The 21,550-nt window shown below is 47.2% G+C and overlaps 1 protein-coding gene across 1 annotated transcript; it reads right to left on the bottom strand.

Annotated features, from left to right (window-relative positions):
* Positions 1-10,647: 10,647 nt before the first annotated feature.
* Positions 10,648-13,712, bottom strand: LOC147110862 (ferritin heavy chain, oocyte isoform-like). The gene is made up of 4 exons (XM_086002280.1): positions 13,571-13,712; positions 12,699-12,845; positions 11,812-11,937; positions 10,648-10,975 (listed from the first exon to the last, which is right to left on the bottom strand). The coding sequence occupies exons 1-4, from the start codon at positions 13,670-13,672 to the stop codon at positions 10,829-10,831; spliced, it is 522 nt and encodes a 173-aa protein (XP_085858406.1). The 5' UTR covers positions 13,673-13,712; the 3' UTR covers positions 10,648-10,828.
* Between the last annotated feature and the right edge of the window lie 7,838 nt (positions 13,713-21,550).

Below are 21,550 nucleotides of genomic sequence, written 5' to 3'. Positions count from 1 at the left end.
TTTGCTCTTCGATAGTCTCTTGTGTTTTTAGGAGGGAACGGCGGTTCCTCCTGAGAATATGTCCTTCCTCAGTTCGAACAGTGTATGACCTTGGTCCTACTTCCTCAAGAACTGCAGCTTTCCTGTTCCATGCATCTGGATCCTCAATCCTGACAACATCATCCCTTGTCAATGGTTTCAGAGTTTTGGATGACTTGTCATAGTATGATTTCTGTTTCAGCTTTAACAGTTGAAGTCTCTGTCTCAGTTCCTTACTCTGCTTTTCTTTTGCACAGCAGGGTAGCGTGGTACGCAACTTGCGACCCATTGGGAGTTCAGCAGGTGAAGAACCAGAGTCTAAAGGCAAGGCTCGGTAGCTCAGCAGGGCGAGATAAGGATCAGACTTGCTTTCTGTCGCTTTCTTCAGTAGCTGCTCGAGAACTTGAACACCTTTCTCTGCCTTACCATTCGACTGAGCGTACAAAGGACTGGATGTGATGTGTTGAAAGTCATAATGTGCTGCAAACTGTTGCCACTCCTTACAGTTGAAGCACGGACCATTGTCGCTAACGGCAATCCTGGGAATTCCATGTCTGGCGAAGATGGGTTTCAAATGCATTATGACACTGCTTGCTGTGGTGCTTGAGAGCAGCGCCATCTCAGGATAGTTAGAATAGTAGTCAATCACTATTAGATAGTCTTTACCATTTAAATGAAAAAGGTCCATACCAACCTTTTGCCATGGTGCTGTTGGTATGTCAGCTACTATCATTGGTTCCTTTGCTTGTTTGTTTTGGTGTTTCTGACATGTCTCACATTTGCCTATCATGTTCTCAATGTCCTTATTTATACCAGGCCAATAAACAGTGTCTCTTGCTCTCCTTTTGCATTTTTCAATTCCGAGGTGTCCCTCATGAATCCTTTTGAGCACGTCTTGCCATCGAGCCTGTGGAATGACTATTCTGTTCTGTTTTAGTAATAGTCCACTTGCGACACTCAATTCTGACCTTATGTGAAAATATTTTGGACAGGAACCTTTTGGCCAACCATGATGAATGTTCTCTATTACTGTTTGTAATACTGTATCTTTTACTGTTCCTTCTGCTATTTGCTTTGATTTTGTGTCTGACACGGGCAGCGCAGCAGTGACCATACTCACATGAACATCCACGTCTTCTTCAGTAGAGCTCACATGACTCATTGTGGGTGCTCGGGATAGTGCATCTGCTAACACTATGTATTTGCCTGGTGTGCAGATCAGTTCAAAGTCATATCTTTGCAGCTTCATCATGAGTCGTTGAATCCTTGGAGACATCTCATTCAGGTTCTTTTTCATGACGGCAACCAGTGGGCTGTGGTCTGTCTCAACTGTGAAGGTGGGAAGTCCATATATGTAGCCATGAAACTTTTCTAGTCCAACTACCAAGCCTAGACATTCCTTTTCAATCTGGGCGTATCGACACTCAGTACCAGTCACAGGCCTGGAGGCATAGGCAACAGGCTTCCAATCTTCACCCTCTGCTTGTAGCAAGACCGCACCTAGGCCATCTTTTGATGCATCTGTTGACACTTTGATTCTTTTTGTTGGGTCAAAGACGGTGAGTACAGGTGTGGTTGTCAGCACTGTTCTGAGGTTGATCCACTCTTGTTCATGTCTTTCTGTCCATGCGAACTCATTTGTTTTACGTAGCAGGTCTCGCAGACAGGCTGTCTTGGCTGACAAGTTAGGAATGAACTTTCCAATGAAGTTTATCATCCCCATGATGCGTAGCACTCCTTTTTTTGTCAGTGGGTCAGTGCATTTTGAGTACGGCGTTTACTTTTTCCATATCTGGCTCTATTCCTTTACCAGATAGATTATCTCCTAGGAAAGTGACTTCCTGGACGCCAAACTGACACTTGGCTTTGTTGAGCTTCAGTCCATTCCGGCATATGCTCTGTCGTACTTTAGTCAGTCTCTCATTGTGTTCTTTCAGTATGGAGCCCCAGATGATGATGTCATCAACATAGACCCGAACTCCTTCCAGACCTTCAATTATGTATTCCATCGCTCTATGACAGATTTCAGATGCAGATATTATCCCGAAAGGCATTCTGAGGAAACAATACCTGCCAAATGGTGCGTTGAAGGTACAGTATTTGGTGCTCTCTTCATCCAGTTTTAGTTGCCAAAATCCTTGTGAGGCATCGAGCTTTGTAAAGTATCTGGCACCTGACATTTCACTGGTGATTTCTTCTCGCTTGGGAATCTGGTAGTGTTCACGTTTTATGTTTGCATTTAAGTCCTTTGGATCCATGCATATTCTTAGATCATTGTTCTTTTTCTTGACACATACCATGGAGTTAACCCAGTCTGTTGGCTCTTCGACTTTCCTGATGACTCCTAGTGTGGTCATTCTGTCCAGTTCATTCTTGAGCCGGTCATGCAGGGGTGCTGGAACTCTTCGTGGAGCATGTACCACTGGCTGAGCGTCCTCCTTTAGCTGGATCTTGTAAGTGAATGGTAGAACTCCAAATCCTTTAAACACATCCTGGAAATTATTCACTACAGAATCCACCGAGTCATCTGGTCTGCTTATGGCACAGTTTATACGGTAGATTCTCTTGACCAGTTCTAAGTCCTCACAAGCTTTGTCACCTTGTAGTGAATCAAGTCCTTCAGCCACAACAGAAAACATGAGATGATGCACTTTGTCTTTGACTGTCACTTTAAGTCTGCATACACCTAAGCTATCTATTTTCTGTCCATTATAGTCCTTCAGTAGTACTGACTTTTTCTGTATTTTGGGCTTTTCTTTCATATTGTTAATGTCACTCATACTGATGAAGTTTGCTTTTCCCCAGTGTTTAGTTTCAATGTAACTAATGCTCCATTTACCTGCAGTGGGAGCATCCATTTGTCCTCTTTTACTGCATTGACGTTATGTTCAGCATTGTTTATTCCTGAGGGCTGCACATTTTCTGTATCCTTTTCTATATTGTCACATGACACCATTCCTACAAAAAATGTCTCACTTAAATCAGTGTCCTCAATCACATTAACTCGGACTTGTTGCCCTTTCTTTGTTTTTACTTTTGAAAAGCATTGTTTGGCAAAGTGATTCTTTCCATGACATTTTGTGCACATTTTCCCAAACGCTGCACATTGTTTTAACTGGTGTTTGTAACCACAGCGTTTACAATTAAAAATTCCTTCCTCCGATTGCTTTTCACTTCTGTTCTGCCCATGTTTCTTCCCCTTGTAGGACACAGCACCGACAGCAGCACTTACTGCAATCGCATCATCATTGATTTCACTGAAAGTCTTGGCATGCTTTTGAGCTAGCTCGCTAGCTTGGCATATTTTCACAGCAATTTCCAATGTCAGTTCGGTTTCTCTCAACAGACGTTCCCTGACTTTTTTTTATCATGAATACCAAACACAATCTGGTCACGAATCATGGATGCTTTCAGCTCAGAGAAATTACATGTCTGTGCTTTCAGTTTCAGATCAGTCAAAAAGCTATCAAAAGTCTCATTTTGCTGCTGTGTCCGAGAACGGAAGATGTACCTCTCGTAGGTTTCATTCTTTTTGGGAGAACAATGTGTATTAAACTTCTTTAGCGCATTGTCTAATTTTTCTCTGTTCTCCTCTGGATTAAATACAAATGTATTAAATACCTCTATCGCCTGTGGGCCTGCAACCGTGAGCAGCAACGCTATTTTCCTTGTGCCTGGCTTCGTACCTTACCTGATGGCAGCAATGTAGAGTTCGAATTGTTGTTTAAAAGTCTGCCAATTGTAGTCGACATTTCCTGTGAGTTTCAAATGCTCTGGTGGCTTCAAATTCTCCATGTCGCGTTGCACAATATTCAGCAGATCTTACCAATCCTGGTACCATGTTATGTTCATTAATAACTAGTCGTTTTTATTAAGAACAGCTAGCTTTTGCTAGACACTTTATTGAGCACATGTGGACTAGGTACAGTATCTGTACAGGCCTCCATCTTGACTGCTGCCTTGTGGGTAGCCTAGTGCATCATGGGTTGCCCACTCTTATATACAGACAGCACCACCTAGAGTACCATTCCAGAATGACAGGTTACTGATCATTACAAAAACCTCCAGAACAGAGAAGAGTGAATTACATAAACCATTCAACGCAGAAATAGGACGTTTGGCCCAACTCTCTTCCGCAAACAGCAGTTGATGCTCGGTCAAGTGTTAATTTTAAATCTGAGATTAATAGATTTCTGTTAACCAAAGGTATTAAGGGATATGGGGCAAAGGCGGGTATATGGAGTGAGGTCACAGATCAGCCATGATCTCAATGAATGGAGGAACATGTTTGAGGGGCTCAATGGCCACCTCCTGTTCCTATCCAGCTCATGTTGTTTATTCTCTACACAAGCAGTGGTCCTAATCCCATGTGGCTGCCCTGTTCCTATACCATGGCATCTAATCTCGTTTAGGTACATCATTGGAGAGAGGTTCAGTTGTAACTACAGTGGTGTTTGAACTTGGCTCCCACCAGCAGTAAAAGTGAAGGTGGTCTCCCCAGAGTGTCAGAACAATCATGGGTGTGCAAGACACGTGACGCATCAATCGGCTGAGCCATTACAAATGTCCAAAGAGCTTTCATTTCCCTTGTGGTGTGGAAAACCAATGTATTTTCCAGTTTAACTCCTAGAAACAGTCCAGCCAACATTTGATTATGAATCAGTCTATCCATGTATACTCGCTCAGTGCTGGAGAGAATATTTAAAGGGCCCTTGTGGCTTGGTATTTTCAAATGGAGTTCATTCATTCCCTTTACATGAACTATTTTTGAACAGCTTTAATTGATGTTTAATTTGTGGGCCTAGAAATTCAGTTGCGTTCACCAGCCATTAACGCCATAAGAGGGGTAGATTTCCAGCGCTAGGCACTTAGCGCCCGGGCGCAGGCCGGTCTGCGCCAAAGCCCAACTTCAGTTGACATTTAGCGCCGGCGCAAAGTGTTTGAGCCCGCTCAGCTGCGCGCGCAGCTTATGACGTCATTTCGTCGTGCAACCCTCTTTGTGCGCCCCAAACTGGAAATTCAGTGGCGCCCGCCCAATGTGGGCGTGGCACTGTTAAGAACTGTGAAGTGGAACGTAGCAGAGGCCCTGCGGGCCTCGGGGAGCACTAATTAAAGGGCACTTACACTGAACTATAAAGGCCAGCCATTTTGCTGCAATGACTTTAGTGCTTTGGATTTCTGGACAGAGACCAAGGAACAGACCTTACTGATTTGGGACAACATAGGAGAGGTATTTTTGGCTTCTGGCCAGAGCTTGGAAATTTGACTCTTTGTGATTTCACTGTTTGCAAGTTTATTATGGGGGCTGCATGGGGTTCCAACCGTCAGTTCCAGCATTATGTGCGAAGGGCTCGCAGACGCTGTGTGAGAGGGCCAGCCATGCCTAGACACAGAGGGGCCATCAGGTGTCGGCAACGTAGGCCTTACCCACTCAGGGAATACCGGCAGCAGGTGTCCTATCTCACCATGACTGCCGCGCATTGTGTTAAGAGGCTGCGCTTCAGAAGATTGGTGGTTGCAGAGATCTGCCAGCTGCTTCACAGAGATCTGCGTCCACAGCTGATGTGCAGGACGTCTCTGTCGGTGGAAGTGAAGGTCACGGTGGCTCTGAACTTTTATGCAAGCGGCTCCTTCCAAGCCGCTGCTGGGACATAGCGAACATCTCCCAGTTCGCCGTGCATCGCTGCATCCGGCAGGTCACCGATGCCCTTTTCGCAAGGAGACACCAATTCATCTCCTTCCCCATGACCCCAGAGAGGCAGGAGCAGCGTGCAGTCGGATTTGCCAGGATCGCCGACTTCCCCATGGTGCAGGGCGCCATTGACTGCACGCATGTGGCTATGCGGGCACCTATCGACAATGCCGAGGATTACCGCAACCAGAAGGGCTACCATTCCCTCAATGTACAGCTGGTGTGTGACCACAGGCAGCGCATCCTAGCTGTCAATGCCCGCTTTCCAGGAAGCAGCCACGATGCATTTATCCTGCGCCAGACTACTGTGGCTGACATGTTCGAGGCACAGCCTCCACCAAGGGGATGGCTTATTGGGGACAAGGGCTACCCTTTGTGCACATGGCTCATGACCCCGCTCCGCGCGCCCAGGACCCCTGCGGAGGAGGCATACAACGAAAGCCATCAAGCCACAAGGTACATCATAGAGCAAACGATTGGCGTCCTGAAGCAACGGTTCCGCTGCCTGGATCGATCCGGCGGATCTCTACAGTATTCGCCAGATAGCGTCTCCCAGTTCGTCATCGTTTGCTGCATGCTGCACAACCTGGCTAACCGCAGGACTCAGGCACTGCCACCTCATGTTGGGCCACCACCTCAGGAGGACGAGTAGGAGGACCATGAGGAGGAGGAGGAGGAGTACCAGCCCAGAAGGGAGCCACAAGGTCCAAGGGCCGTCTGCCGGCGGCTTATTGAATGACACTTCTAGGCCCCCTGTCAGGGAATGGCTTGTGGCAATGAACGCACCTGAATGCAGCCGCTCCGCAAGCCCTCAGCCGGTTAACGCAACAACCACTTGAAACATGACACCTGGACAAGCTGAATAAATAAAAAGCTTTATTTAACAAACTCAGGGCCCTTCCCACATGAAACAGAAAAACAGACGAGACCCCCAAAAAACAGTGAAAAACATATCTCACTCCCACAACCTGGGGAGGAATAACAAAACTTGTCAATCCAATTGGCCTTCATCTTCGGCCTTTCCAAAATAAGCCCCCCCCCTCCAGAACACAAACACCCCCATATAAAAAAAACAGTTGCCGACACCCTCTACTTGGTGTGCCGAGAGGGCGAGTCCTTGTGCAGGCTTCTCCGGCCCCTGCCCGACCTGTTGCTCCGCCTCAACCTGGGCCCTGTGGGTGTTGGAAGGCTGGGGGAAGGCTCCTGAGGGCCACAATGGGTAACGGCAGATGCCCTTGGGGGTCGGCCTAGACGAGGTCCGGCCCTGGAGGGTCCGAGAGCTGACTGCTGTAGCTGTGGCTGGGCAGCATCAGTCTCTGCAGCAGCTCGTCGCACCTTGGCTGGTGGAGTGGCAGTGGCGGCTGCAGCAATGGGGGCAAGCTGGCTGATGCCAGGCGCTCGCTGGTCGCCAGAGACACTGGCACTCGGCCGGGCTGGCACTGCAGCAAGCGCAGCAATCTGGTGGAGGCCAGACCGCTGTGCTGCAGCAGGGTGGCGGCTGCCCTGTCGATGCTTCCGTGACACAGCGAGTGTGGCAGAAGTGAGTGCCCGAACAGCCCTGTTCTGTGCCCGCATCAGATCAGCCAGTGTCTGCACGGCACCACTCATGAACTCGCGACTCGCGTCCTGTGCTGCCGCGAGTTGGTCGACACCCCTGGCCTGTGCTGCCGCGAGTTGGTCGACACCCCTGGCCTGTGAGTCCCCGAAAGCGGCCACACTATGAGCCAGGGACTCAATGGCCTGAGGCAACTGTCCCACAACCCCCATGAACTCGTGGCACCGCTCGGAGGCCGCGGACATTTCATCAAGGAGGCGCACCTCCTGGGCGAGGACCGTCTCCGGACTGGAGGGTGGACTCTCCATCTGGGGAGAAGGCCGCCGAGCTGCCTGACCCTTCCCGCGTGCCTGGACGCCACTGGGCCCAGGAGCTACACCCCCCTGCAACACTTCCCCCCTCTGGGGAGAAGGCAGCCGTGCTGCCCGACCCTTCCCGCGTGCCTGGACGCCACTGGGCCCAGGAGCTACACCCCCCTGCAACACTTCCCCCCTCTGGGGAGAAGGCAGCCGTGCTGCCCGACCCTTCCCGCCTGCCTGGACGCCACTGGGCCCAGGAGCTGCACCCCCCTGCAACACTTCCCCCTGGCTCTCCTCCAGGCAAGACGTGTCCCCTCCATTGCCATCCCCTGGTGCGGATGAGTGTTCCCCCGATGTGCCGCCTTCCTCTTTGTCCTCGTCGTCCTCCTCTTCCGAGAGACTGGCACTCTCAGCTTCATGGACCTCCTCCTCACCAGCTGAAAGCAGGAAGGCACAAGAGTAGCTTTAGAGTGAGGACAGGGCGTCAGCGAGGGAGGCATGAGTGGTGGCATTATGCGCATTGGTCGGACAGTGGCAAAGGATGTAGATCTGAAGCGCAAGGGGAACAAGAGAGGTCCAAACGGTCATGTCCTTACCACTGGGGCCCAGCACAGGGTCGGCATCTCCAATAGCAACGGGGCCAACCACCTGGCCACGCATGAGTCGAGCCACGCGCTCCTCCAGGTCACTGAGCTCCTGGAACTGGCCACGGCCTCCCCCGGTGACATTCCGGCTCTTCATATTCTTGGCCAGCTTGGCCTGCAAGAGAAAGGACGGCCTCTAAGTACAGTGTGTTGCCCTGTTGTTGTGTGCACTGCCTCCCATGGTCGAATAACATGGCCAGTGTGGTGCCCTGTTGTTGTGTGCTCTGCCTCCCATGGTCGAATAGCATGGCCAGTGTGGTGCCCTGTTGTTGTGTGCACTGCCTCCCATGGTCGAATAGCTTGGCCAGTGTGTAAAGTGCAGAAAGTGCTATTGATGATCATGCCAGTGCCATAGCTGCGGGAGGAGGGATGGCCATTAGGCCTTTGAGGTCCCTTTGCCCATAATGTGAGGTGCACATGCAAGGATGAGGAGGACACTGGAAAGGGTACTCACCCTGACCATCCGAGTGAGGTCGTTGTACTTCTTGCGACATTGGTCCGCACTCCTGGGGACATCGCTGGTGGATGACACCCTGTGGGCGATTTCCCTCCAGGCTCTCCTGTACTGCCTCCTGGGAGCCTTCTTGCCACTGTCCGGGCACAAGATCTCTCTTCTCTTTTCAAAAGCCTTAAGCAGCACCCTCAAAGCATGCTCTGAGAAGCGCTGCACTCGTTCACGGGCCTTCTGCATGGCTTCAGGCGCTATTTGGGTCCACCAGCAGTGTTCAGGCCTAGCTGCAGGGCTCCACTATCCAGGGCGTGGCAGCAGACAAAGTCGACCCTTCCCCCTTTAAGAGCTGGCCGGCGTCAGGGTGTCTGCTGTCAATCAAAACATGACCGCACCTGCGCTGCTCCCGGCCTCGGCGTTATCAGTCCGCACCGCCGGCTTAGCGCCTAAAGATAGGAGTGCAACGCCAGTTTCAGCGCTCGCCCAAACTCCTTGGCCAAATCTACTGAATTTCGGCGAAGTGGCCTACACTTTCCGGCGGGCGCTAACTTTAGTGCCCGCCCGACTTTACCGCCCCAGAAGTGGCGCGACTGACTTTCTAGGCCGTGGATTCTTCAGGAACACTCAGAAATTCCCGCACACTTTGTGGGTTAAGGGCAGTCTTTTGAAACAGTTATGGCCATTAGCGATATACCGAATGAATTATCGAAAATAATCTAGCTACTATTTGATCAGAATTAGCTAGTGGATCCCTACTGTCTTGCTTTGCACACTTTGTACAAAAATAATAAATTGCAGGACAACGGATTATTACAATTTAAACTCTTTTAATGAAGCATCAAGTCTGTAAGCTGTCTCAATCAATACAGCACCGAGTGGACAAAATGGAGTTCGAACTCCTGGGTCTTCTAAACAATAGCAGTCCTTACAGATGCCGGCAGGCCAATGACAATGCAACATGTGATCACGTGAATACAATAGGTATTGCTTCGGTGCCTGCGGGCCAATGATAATTCAGTATGCAAATGTTACACCTACAACAATGCTGCTGCAATAGAAAGTAAGTTAGTTTTTGGTAGAAAAATCATTGGCTTGAATAGGATTGATATGATTGTGGCAGAGAGCACATAGGGACAGTAACACAATTCACTACGTATAGGCAATGTTATCGCTCCACGTTATGTACGGAACTTGGTTGGGTTATCGGAGCAGGGTCCCTTTAAGAGTCGTCGATTGTGTGTCGATGTCATAGCCCTGCGACGCGGCCGAGTCCCTCAGTCCATGCGGAGAGTTAATAAAGCTAACACGTGTTTTTCTTTGCTGCTATGAAAGTCTCGCACTCTATTTCCAGTGACTCCTACATGATTACTGATTTAGCTTCACTTTACCCAACACCAACAAACTCCCCATAGAACACACTACTGCTCGATTCAGACTAGTGCTTTACTTAATCCCAGACATCAAGTATTGCCGTGGGTGGGGCTAGAAAAAGAAAGTAACCTGGGAAAGAAAGAGAATGATAAACAGAAATGATCCTGCCCAAATGGAAGTTTCTAAGATGGCCAACGCTGTACTGTGTACACATGTCACACAGCTTTGGCAATCTAGTGCGTGACTTGTGCCATCAGTCAAATGTAAAGACAGCTCAATAGCAGATCATTCCCCCACCTTTACAGGTAAAAGTCTGAAGCAAGACACCAGGCATGTACTCTCCCTTCTCCTGACTGAAGAGTCACTACTGTCAGCACTAATTCAACCCCCTTCACCCTTGCCCATTTCTTTGTTTTAAACCACCACAGCTTAATGACTGTTTGCTGGCAGATGTTATAAAAAACCCTTTTCAGCAGGAACTGTTACCGAGAGCTCAGAAAACCATTAGAATCCTCTCCAGTGATGATTTGAAGATGTGGGCACAGCCATCCTGGGAGTGACTTCTGTATTTTTAACTTGGATCATATTACACAGCTGTGTATTGTGCAGTGGGATCTTAACCAGATCAGCTATTGAATTAAACAAAGACAAACCAGTTCAATGATGAATAACCTTTATTTCCATGTACTGTGACAGTTAGATGAGAAAACTGGGAAATAATGACAACCAAAGTATTCACCACCAGAAGTTGGTCACACTTCATTTCCAACCTGTATAGAACTAATGGTTCAAGAATCCCATTCAACTCAGGCTGTGCTTGTCAAACAGGTACTCTCCCATGCCATTCTCAGGGGCTCCCAGTCTCTTCAAGTTGGTGATGTGATCTCCAAGCTTCTTGATCATCTTCACTTGCTCATCCAAGTAGTGGGTCTCCAGGAAGTCACACAACTGAAAGTGAAAAACAAAGCACAATTAGCTCAGAGGAGACATCATCAAAGGCCTTCTGAGCTTCACCGCCCATGGAGATGGTCCTTTATCTTCTACTGGATGGGGTAACTGGTACAAGTGCTGCAGAGAAATAGGTGGATTGGACGTCAGATTAGATTTACTCCAGGAGTAATGCATTTACCAATTTAAAATTGGAAAGCAGAACCCCCTTCAGTTACAACTTCTCCTTTGGTGTCCCAATTTCAATCTGCTTTATGCACTGGCCTCATCTCAGTGAGATCCTGATGTTGAAGTCTTTTGTGAAAGATCATCAGAAACCTATTGGGCATGGAGATATTGCTAAAGATCAGTGATCAGATTAAGCTCCCCAGATAGCCTTCAACTCACCCAAAACATGGCAAGTGTCAGCCATGGCTTACTGGTACCACTGCCAGTCAGAAGGCCCTGGGTTGTCGCATTTCAGAGAATTGAGTGAAAAGCAACACTTCACTGCAGTACTGAGGGAGAGCTGCATTGTCAGAGGTATTGTCTTTTGGATAAAACAGTACACAAGGTCTTGTCTGCCCACATGGTACTATTTCAAAGAAAAAAAACTGGAATGTCAGTGTCCTGGCCAATATTTATCACTAACCAACTTAATAAAAAACAGACTATCTGGTGATTTCTCTCATTTCTGCAGCAGGATCTTGGTGTGCAGATTGACTGCCATGTTGCAAACATTACAATAATGACACTTCAAGAAGTACTGAATTGGCTGTAGTGTTTTTGGACACCGACGACAAGGAAGGCACTGTAGATATGCAAATCTTTCTTTAAATGAGACATTAGGAACTTACATGAGGGTCAGTGTTCCCAGTGGAGAGTTGGTGTAGATCCAACAGACTCTGGTTGACATCCTTCTCCAGCTGCAGAGCTCTCTGCATCACCACTAGGCCATTGCTCCACTCATCCTGCTCTGGTTTCTGAGAGTTTGTAGGGGTGGGGTATAGAGTAACATTGGAAGAAATTAGTTAACAGACTTGAACATTTCAGGAGTTAGTCAGATCACAACTCAATGTCATTCTTGATATTCTAAGCCAGGATTTTAACCAGACAGTTCATCAAGAATTCTCTTTGGAATGAGTTATTGGACTTGAAATCACAGCACTATAGGCTCTAAAGTGAGATCACCTAAAATGGAGCACAATATTCCAAATGAGGTCTATCTAGCAGTAATTGCAGTAACACTTCCTTGCTTTCTATTCTATGCCAGAACATGAAGCCCACCTTTCAATCAGCCTTTTGTCTCTGCAAGCTAGCTTCTAAATGACATCTGTACTGGGACACACCCCAAATCCCTACACTCTTACATCTGATGTGAACATCAACCACTTCCTTCCAGTCAACCCCCTAGCCAGTCTCCAATTTTGCCCTGGAGCTCACTATAGACCCTAGCTCAGCAGATCACTATTTGCACATTTAGATCATATGCACTAGTCACCATCCAGTGGTCTATTTTATACCAACTGCCTCCTACTCCACCCAGTTTTATTGGGGTCACAAGGTTGCTTCTAATGCACTTCCAATTTCTGCCAGCAATCTCCTGCCTTCTGAAAATCCATGCATACAACAATCATTGAGCCTCCTCTTGGAACAACTTCCATGACTCAGATAATCTAGTATGAGGTAACTAGCCTACTTTTCACAAAACCATGGCAATTCTTCAAAGTTTGCTGAATCTAACCTTGACATCCTCCAGGACAACACGCCCCCCACGCATATTCTGGAATTTCAGCAGTTTCTCAGCATGCTCACGTTCCTCATGTGACTGCTCCTTGAAGAACTCGGCAAAGTGACGCAGGGCAACATCATCCCGGTCAAAGTAATACGACTGCAGGTAGAGAGAAAAATGGAAAAGAGACAATTGAAATCTAGATCTGATCCATGGCCAACTCAAATGGTAGCAACACCAATACTTTCCAAATCCTTTTTGAATATGTTGGAAGCTCCTCATTGAAGTAGCTCAACAGAATAGGAGGTTATGTTACTAGAAAATATTAGCGAGCTTTAATGCTTTTTGGAATAAAGCTCTCAACTACACTTGGTCAAAATATCTGTGGTATCTTCTTTTGTTCCCAGATGAAAGTCTAAAAGCAGAGAAGGAAAAGAGCCAAATCTTTAAAATTAAATAGTTTAACACCATCCTCAGGTGAGAAAGACTAACAGGATTCACTCAATTAGTTAGAGGGGGATAAAAACTGGCCAGAACCAGCCAATGTTTCACTAACTAGTCACCCAATTCAATCTAATTGTTGCCATCCAAGTTGGAAGTTGACTAGTTTTAGTGAATCTTCAAGATGAACCCTCCATTACAAACTTGATGAAACCCTGGAGTTAGTTTCAAATATAAACACATCAGAATAGGACAGAGCTATTACAGAGCAGGAAAGAGTCCTTCTGCAAATCACTGTCTTAAGAGCATTCACTGGATTAAGACTGGGGAGGGCTATAGAGAGACCCTCGAAAGCCCATTCATTGACCTAGAGAAATTCTACCTGCTTAGAATAAAATAACAGCCTTAATTTTGAAATAGGACCCCAAAAATACAAAACTCACCATGGAGAGATAAACATAGGAGGAATAGAGCTCCATGTTGATCTGCTTGTTGACAGCATCCTCACAGTCCTTGTGATAGTTCTGACGCACTTGGGAGGCCATCTTAACTCTTCCTGTTGCAAAGCACTGAGCTCAAACTCCACTGTAGTAACAACCTAACCTCTACCCTCACAAGCTCCTGCATTTCAACAGGGTCTGGCATGATCAATGATGATTGACAATCCCTGTGAGCCAGTCAGGATCTTCCATCAATCCAGGCACCAATTAACAAAGGAGAGGGGGCGGTGTGTGATACCCAGAGCCAATCAGAGCTTTGGAATACAGAGGTTTGGATGATTATTCTGTGATGTCATTGCTGTTGGTTTCTTTGACTTTCCTCAAACTGAATTTGAAAGCGTCTCTGTTCTCAGAATCAGAGTTTCACAACATATCTCAAAGAGCTCGATGAAATTCCACCCTACAGATGGTGTCGAGCACAGCCGGCTCTAAGTTAACCCGTCTCTCGGAGAATTGATGGGCATCTCGGTGGCTCCAGAATGAGTCCGTGATACCAAGGTTCACAATGTTGACCACAATAGATTGAAAGAGACTGACCTACACCAGTCAGTCTGCAGTGGATCTGCAAAGCAGCCCACAACGAGTTGGGGAAATGGAAAGTGGATCAGTGGGGAGCTTCAGACAGAATCTGTTGCTCCGTCACTGTAAAGTGCGATGTGGACTTTTATCCCCATGAAATTTAAGAGCTGTAAAGTCCTGTGGTTAGTTTGCACTGTTTCCTCATCTCCTGCAAACCCCGGGTCTGTTTTGAGAAATGGTTTTATACCAGAAAGATCAAGTGTCTCGTGTTTTCTCGACCGATGCTGCCTGACCTGCTGAGTGTCTCCAGCGTTTTCTGTTTTTCTTTGAGATTTCCAGTATCATAGAGTCATAGAGTAATACAGCACGGATAGAGGCCCTCGGCCCATCGTGTCCGCGCCGGCCATCAAGCCCTGTCTAATCTAATCCCATATTCCAGCATTTGTTCCGTAGCCTTGTATGCTATGGCATTTCAAGTGCTCGTCCAAATGCTTCTTAAATGTTGTGAGGGTTTCTGCCTCCACAACCCTTTCAGGCAGTGAGTTCCAGACTCCAACCACCCTCTGGGTGAAAAAGTTCTTTCTCAAATCCCCTCTAAACCTCCCGCCCTTTACCTTGAATCTATGCCCCCTAGTTATTGACCCCTCTACTAAGGGAAAAAGCTCCTCAGCATCCATCCTATCTATGCCCCTCATCATTTTGTACACCTCAATCATGTCCCCCCTCAGCCCCCTCTGCTCCAAGGAAAACAAACCCAATCTGCCCAGTCTCTCTTCATAGCTGAAGCGCTCCAGCCCTGGTAACATCCTGGTGAACCTCCTCTGCACCCTCTCTAACGCAATCACATCCTTCCTGTAGTGTGGCGACCAGAACTGCACACACTATTCCAGCTGTGGCCTAACCAGTGTTTTATACAGCTCCATCATAACCTCCTTGCTCTTATATTCAATGCCTCGGCTAATGAAGGCAAGTATCCCATATGCCTTTTTTACCACCTTATCCACCTGTTTCGCCGCCTTCAGGGATCTGTGTACTCGCACACCCAGATCCCTCTGACCCTCCATCTTGCCTAGGGTCTTTCCATTCATTGTGTATTCCCTTGCCTTGTTAGTCCCCCCAAAGTGCATCACCTCGCACTTTTCCGGGTTAAATTCCATTTGCCACTGTTCCGCCCATCTGACCAACCCATCTATATCGTCCTGCAGACTGAGGCTACCCTCCTCGCTATTTACCACCCTACCAATTTTTGTATCATCCGCGAACTTACTGATCATACCCTTTACATTCATATCCAAGTCATTAATGTAGACCACAAACAGCAAGGGACCCAGCACCGATCCCTGTGGTACCCCACTGGCCACAGGCTTCCAGTCACAAAAACAACCTTCGACCATCACCCTCTGCCTTCTGCCACTAAGCCAGTTTTGTATCCAATGTGCCAAGGCACCCTGGATTCCATGGGCTCTTACCTTCTTGACCAGTCTCCTGTGCGGGACTTTATCGAAGGCCTTACTGAAATCCATCTATACCACATCCACTGCGTTACCCTCATCCACACACCTAGTCACCCCCTCAAAAAATTCAATCAAATTAGTCAGACATGATCTTCCCTTGACAAAGCCATGTTGACTATTCCTGATTAATCCTTGCCTCTCCAAGTGGAGACAAATTTTGTCCCTCAGAATTTTTTCCAATAATTTTCCTACCACTGATGTTAGGCTCACTGGCCTGTAGTTCCCCGGTTTTTCCCTACTACCCTTCTTGAATAATGGTACTACATTAGCGGTTCTCCAGTCCTCTGGCACATCCCCTGTGGCCAGAGAGGTCCTGAATATATGTGTTAGAGCCCCCGCAATCTCTTCCTTTGCCTCACCCAGCAGCCTGGGATACATTTCATTCGGGCCTGGGGATTTATCCATTTTTAGGCCAGCTAAAACCGCCAATACCTCCTCCCTCTCGATGTTAATATGTTCGAGCATATCACAGTCCCCCCGCCCTATTTCTATGTCTACATCGTCCTTCTCCATCGTGAAAACAGATGCAAAAAATTCATTTAGAACCCCTCCTACATCTTCCGGCTCCACACACAGATTGCCACTTTTGTCCCTAATGGGCCCTATTTTTTCCCTAGTTATCCTCTTACCCTTAATATACTTATAAAACATTTTAGGATTTTCCTTTATTTTGCTCGCCAGTGTTATTTCATGGCCCCTCCTTGATCTCCTAATTTCTTTTTTAAGTATCCCCCTGCACCTTTTGCACTCCTCTAGGGCTTCTTCCGTCTTTAGCCTTTTGTATCTACCAAAAGCCCTCCTTTTTTTCCTAATCCATTCTCGTATATCCCCTGAAATCCAAGGTTCCCTGTGGTTTTTGGAACCACTCTTGACCTTTACGGGAACATGTTGCCATTGTATGATCTCAATCTCCCTTCTGAAAGCCTCCCATTGCTCCGATGCGGATTTTCCTACAAGTAGCTGATCCCAGTCCATTTTGGCCAGATCCTGCCTTATCCTTTAAAATCGGCCTTCCCCCAATTTAGAACCTTTATTTCCGGCCCATCCCTGTCCTTTTCCATGACCACCTTAAATCTTACCATATTATGGTCACTATCACCAAAGTGCTCACCTACTAGCACTTTTTCCACTTGGCCGGCCACATTCCCTAGAATTAGGTCCAGCACCGCCCCCCTCTCTTGTAGGACTTTCTACATGCTGGCTCAAAAAGCTCTCCTGGATGCACTTTAAGCATTCTACACCCTCTGAGCCTTTCACACTCTGACTATCCCAGTTAATATTGGGGAAGTTGAAATCCCCCATTATTATTACCCTATTATTTGCACATTTCTCTGAGATTTGCCTACATATCTGTTCCTCTATCTCCCCCTGACTGTTTGGAGGCCTATAGTACACTCCCAGCAAAGTGCTTGCCCCCTTTTCGTTTTTAAGCTCCACCCATATGGCCTCATTAGAGGAACCTGCTAATATATCATCCCTCCTTACTGCAGTAATTGACTCCTTAATTAATATTGCGACACCCCCTCCTCTTATACCTCCCCCTCTGTCTCACCTGAAGATTCTGTACCCCGGAATATTGAGCTGCCAGTCTTGCTCCTCCCTCAACCATGTCTCCGTGATAGCAACAATATCATACTCCCATGTGTTTATCAACACCTTCAGTTCATCCACCTTATCTGCAAGGCTCCATGCATTAAAATAGATGCCATCCAGCCTTGCCCTCATATATTTGCCCTGTCTACCAAGCTGACTTGTTTTTTTCTCTATAATTGGCAGCACATCACCCCCTATTTCAGCTCCCCTCTGTATCCCATCCCCCTGCCAAGTTAGTTTAAACCCCCCCCAACAGTGCTAGCAAACCTCCCCGCAAGGATATTTGTCCCGCTCTGGTTCAGGTGCAACCCGTCCGACTTGTACAAGTCCCACCTTTCCCAGAAGCAGGCCCAGTGATCCAGGAAAGTAAAACCCTCCCCCCTACACCAACTCTTTAGCCACGCATTCATCTGCTCTATCCTCCCATTCCTATACTTACTAGCACGTGGCACTGGGAGTAATCCAGAGATTACAACCTTCGAGGTCCTGCTCTTTAATCTGTTACCTAGCTCCCTAAATTCTTGATGCAGGACCTCCTCCCCCTTCCTTCCTATGTCGTTGGTCCCAATGTGGACCACGACCTCTGCCTGCTCACCCTCCCCCTTAAGAATGCCCTGTAGCCGCTCAGTGACATCCCAGACCCTGGCCCCAGGGAGGCAACAAACCATCCTGGAGTCACGTTTGCGGCCACAGAAATGCCTATCTGTTCCCCTTACGTTAGAATCCCCTACCACTATTGCTCTCCCACTCTTTTTCCTCCCTTTCTGAGCAGCAGAAGCGTCCCTGGTGCCAGGAAGCTGGCTGCTGCTGCCTTCCCCTGGTAAGTCATCCCCCTCAACAGTGTCCAACTTGGTATACTTGTTTGAAAGGGGGATGTCCGCAGGGGTTCCCTGCACTTCCTGCCTGCCTCTGTTGCTCCGTCTGATGGTCACCCGCTGTGCAGCCCTACCCTGAGGCATGAACAACTCGCTAAATGTGCTATCCATGACCCTCTCAGCATCGCGCATGCTCCAAAATTCATCCACCCGCAGCTCGAGCGCCGCAATGCGGTCTACAAGTAGCTGCAGCTGGATGCATTTCCCGCACACATGGTCGTCAGGGACACTGGCAGCGTCCCTGATTTCCCACATGGAGCAAGAGGAGCAGAACACGGGTCTGAACTCTCCTGCCATGAATTACTCCTTTAATTAATCTAAAAAATTATTCAATACCCCAGTTACAGGTATGCTCTAGGGCGCTTTATTTACCAACTGTCCCCACTACGCCAGAGACCCTAGAAATTTAACACCACAGAAGTCAAGCTTGTATTGAAAAGAAATACTCACCAACCAATCACTTACCTGCTCCCTGGTGACGTCCCACTCTGATTACTTTTTACCTCTCTCCTCTGCTGTTGCTTTGGTATGCCTCAGTATCTGCAGTATTTCGGTTTGTGTTCCTATCCTGTTGTAACTCTGGTCCAACTACCAGGCATTTAAAAGGACCACAAAACTGTTATGTTCATTAATAACTAGTCGTTTGTATTAAGAACAGCTAGCTTTTGCTAGATGCTTTATTGAGCAGATGTGGACTAGGTACAGTATCTGTAGAGGCCTCCATCTTGACTGCTGCCTTGTGGGTGGCCTAGTGCATTGTGGGTAGCCCACTCGTATATACATACAGCACCACCTAGTGTATCATTCCAGAATGACAGGTTACTGATCATTACGTTCCCCTTTCTTTGAGGTTAAACAAAATCAGTATCAATCAATATCAATCAATAACAACATAAACATCTTCAACAGTCAATACATTTTCAATGTAGTTTTCTTTGTACTCAAAGATTAAGTCTATCAGGCTTTTTCACTTCACGTGTGGATCTTCTCAGCACAGGTAAGTCTGATGTTTTTTCATGAGAGCCTGTATGTGTATTTGTGTTAGATTGTTCTGATGGTGAGTGACAAGATTCAGTTGCGGCATTGTCATCAATTTGCTCTTCGATAGTCTCTTGTGTTTTTAGGAGGGAACGGCGGTTCCTCCTGAGAATATGTCCTTCCTCAGTTCTAACAGTGTATGACCTTGGCCCTACTTCCTCAAGAACTGTAGCTTTCCTGTTCCATGTATCTGGATCCTCAATCCTGACAACATCATCCCTTGTCAATGGTTTCAGAGTTTTGGATGACTTGTCATAGTATGATTTCTGTTTCAGCTTTAACAGTTGAAGTCTCTGTCTCAGTTCCTTACTCTGCTTTTCTTTTGCACAGCAGGGTAGCGTGGTACGCAACTTGTGACCCATTAGGAGTTCAGCAGGCGAAGAACCAGAGTCTAAAGGCGAGGCTCGGTAGCTCAGCAGGGCGAGATAAGGATCAGACTTGCTTTCTGTCGCTTTCTTCAGTAGCTGCTCGAGAACTTGAACACCATTCTCTGCCTTACCATTCGACTGAGCGTACAAAGGACTGGATGTGATGTGTTGAAAGTCATAATGTGCTGCAAACTGTTGCCACTCCTTACAGTTGAAGCACGGACCATTGTCGCTAACGGCAATCCTGGGAATTCCATGTCTGGCGAAGATGGATTTCACATGCATTATGACACTGCTTGCTGTGGTGCTTGAGAGCAGCGCCATCTCAGGATAGTTAGAATAGTAGTCAATCACTATTAGATAGTCTTTACCATTTAAATGAAAAAGGTCCATGTGATAAAAATAATAATTTCCGGGAAGTTATGTCATCACTTCCTGTGAACTGTGAACTATGAACTATGAACTATGAACTGTGTACATACCTCACTTCCTGTCATGTCACTTCCTGTTGGACTGGTATAAATACTGGTCTGTTCAGTATTGTAAGAGGCTTCTACCAGAGGCATGGTAAAGACCTCTCTTGTATATAGTGTGTTTATAAGTTACTTAAAGCTTACTTTAAAGTTACTTGATGGTAAGCCTCCTTTTTCTTACATCAATTTAAGTAACTTAGTATTTACACTCACGAATACTAGACCTTCGGACAAACTCGGAATTAACGATCCAGGGAACCACCCATCATGGAGAAAATCCTTAGACCTATTCGTCTGGACTTGGACCCGAATGCACCAGCAGCTGGCAGGGTATGGAAGCATTGGTACCGTACTTTTGAGAATTTTCTGGATGAATGTGAAGCGGATGCTCCTGCTAGATTGAAGATACTTATCAATTATGTGACCCCAAAAGTGTTCGAATATGTTGATGAATGGGATAATTACGATGAGGTGATTCGGGCACTTAAGAAACTGTATGCCAAGACCCCAAATGAGGTCTATGCTAGACATCTACTGGCCACAGCCCGACAAGGGCCAGGGGAATCAATTGACGAATTCCTGCAAGAACTTCGCAGGCTCAGCGTAGATTGTAACTTTCAGGCAGCCTCAGCTGAGCTGTACCGCCAAGAAATGATTCGTGATGCTTTCATCTGTGGGATTGCCTCTCCATTTATACGCCAGCGTCTACTAGAAAGTAAAACACTTGAGCTACAAAAAGCTTTTGACCTAGCTTGTTCACTGGATTTGGCAAAGAGAAATGCAGACCTCTATCAGCTGCCCAGATCTCGATCTGCTGCTGTAGCTGCAACCAGACAATTCAAGCGGTCTCAGGTGAACCCTATCATGGGGGAATCTAATTCTGATAATTCTGATGAAGAAGAGGAGGACGACCCCACTTTAGCAGCCTCTTGGCAATCTAGGAAGGAATGCTTCTTTTGTGGAGATGCTTTTCACCCTAGGAAAACCTGCCCTGCTCGCAATGCAATCTGCAGTTATTGCGGGAAAAAAGGACACTTTGCTAAAGTTTGCCTATCAAGGGCCTCTACGAGGGCCAATCCAGCTAAGGCCTACCGAACTGCCCCAATTAGGGCCTATCAAGATGCTCCAGCTAGGACCTATCAAGCTTCCTCTCGAGCTCTCTCCCGAAGAAGCACACCAAGAGTTTTAGCCACTCTCTGTGCAACGACACCAATTACAGCTGCTTGCCCACAGAACCTGTCTCATGCTGCCACAAAAATTTCAATTAAAGGGCATACCTTAGATGCCTTAATTGACTCAGGAAGTACTGATAGTTTCATTAAGGAACAGAATGTTGCGAAATTGAAACTACATGTCTTCCCATCGGACCAGGCAATTGCGATGGCCCAGTCATCACTTAATACCAGAATCTCCGGCTTTTGTGTTGTTGATATGACACTTCATGGTCGTATGTATCCCTCCACCCGACTTTCGGTGCTCAAGGACTTATGTAGTGATCTCCTCTTAGGACTGGACTTCCAAAAACAGCATAAGAAACTCACCA

The sequence above is a fragment of the Somniosus microcephalus genome, chromosome 11 (assembly GCF_052327205.1).
Source record: "Somniosus microcephalus isolate GS21.2 chromosome 11, FLI_Smic_1.0, whole genome shotgun sequence".
Lineage (NCBI taxonomy): Eukaryota > Metazoa > Chordata > Chondrichthyes > Squaliformes > Somniosidae > Somniosus > Somniosus microcephalus.
The sequence above is the reverse complement of the archived record's forward strand: the minus strand, read 5'-3'. Positions and strand labels throughout refer to the sequence as shown.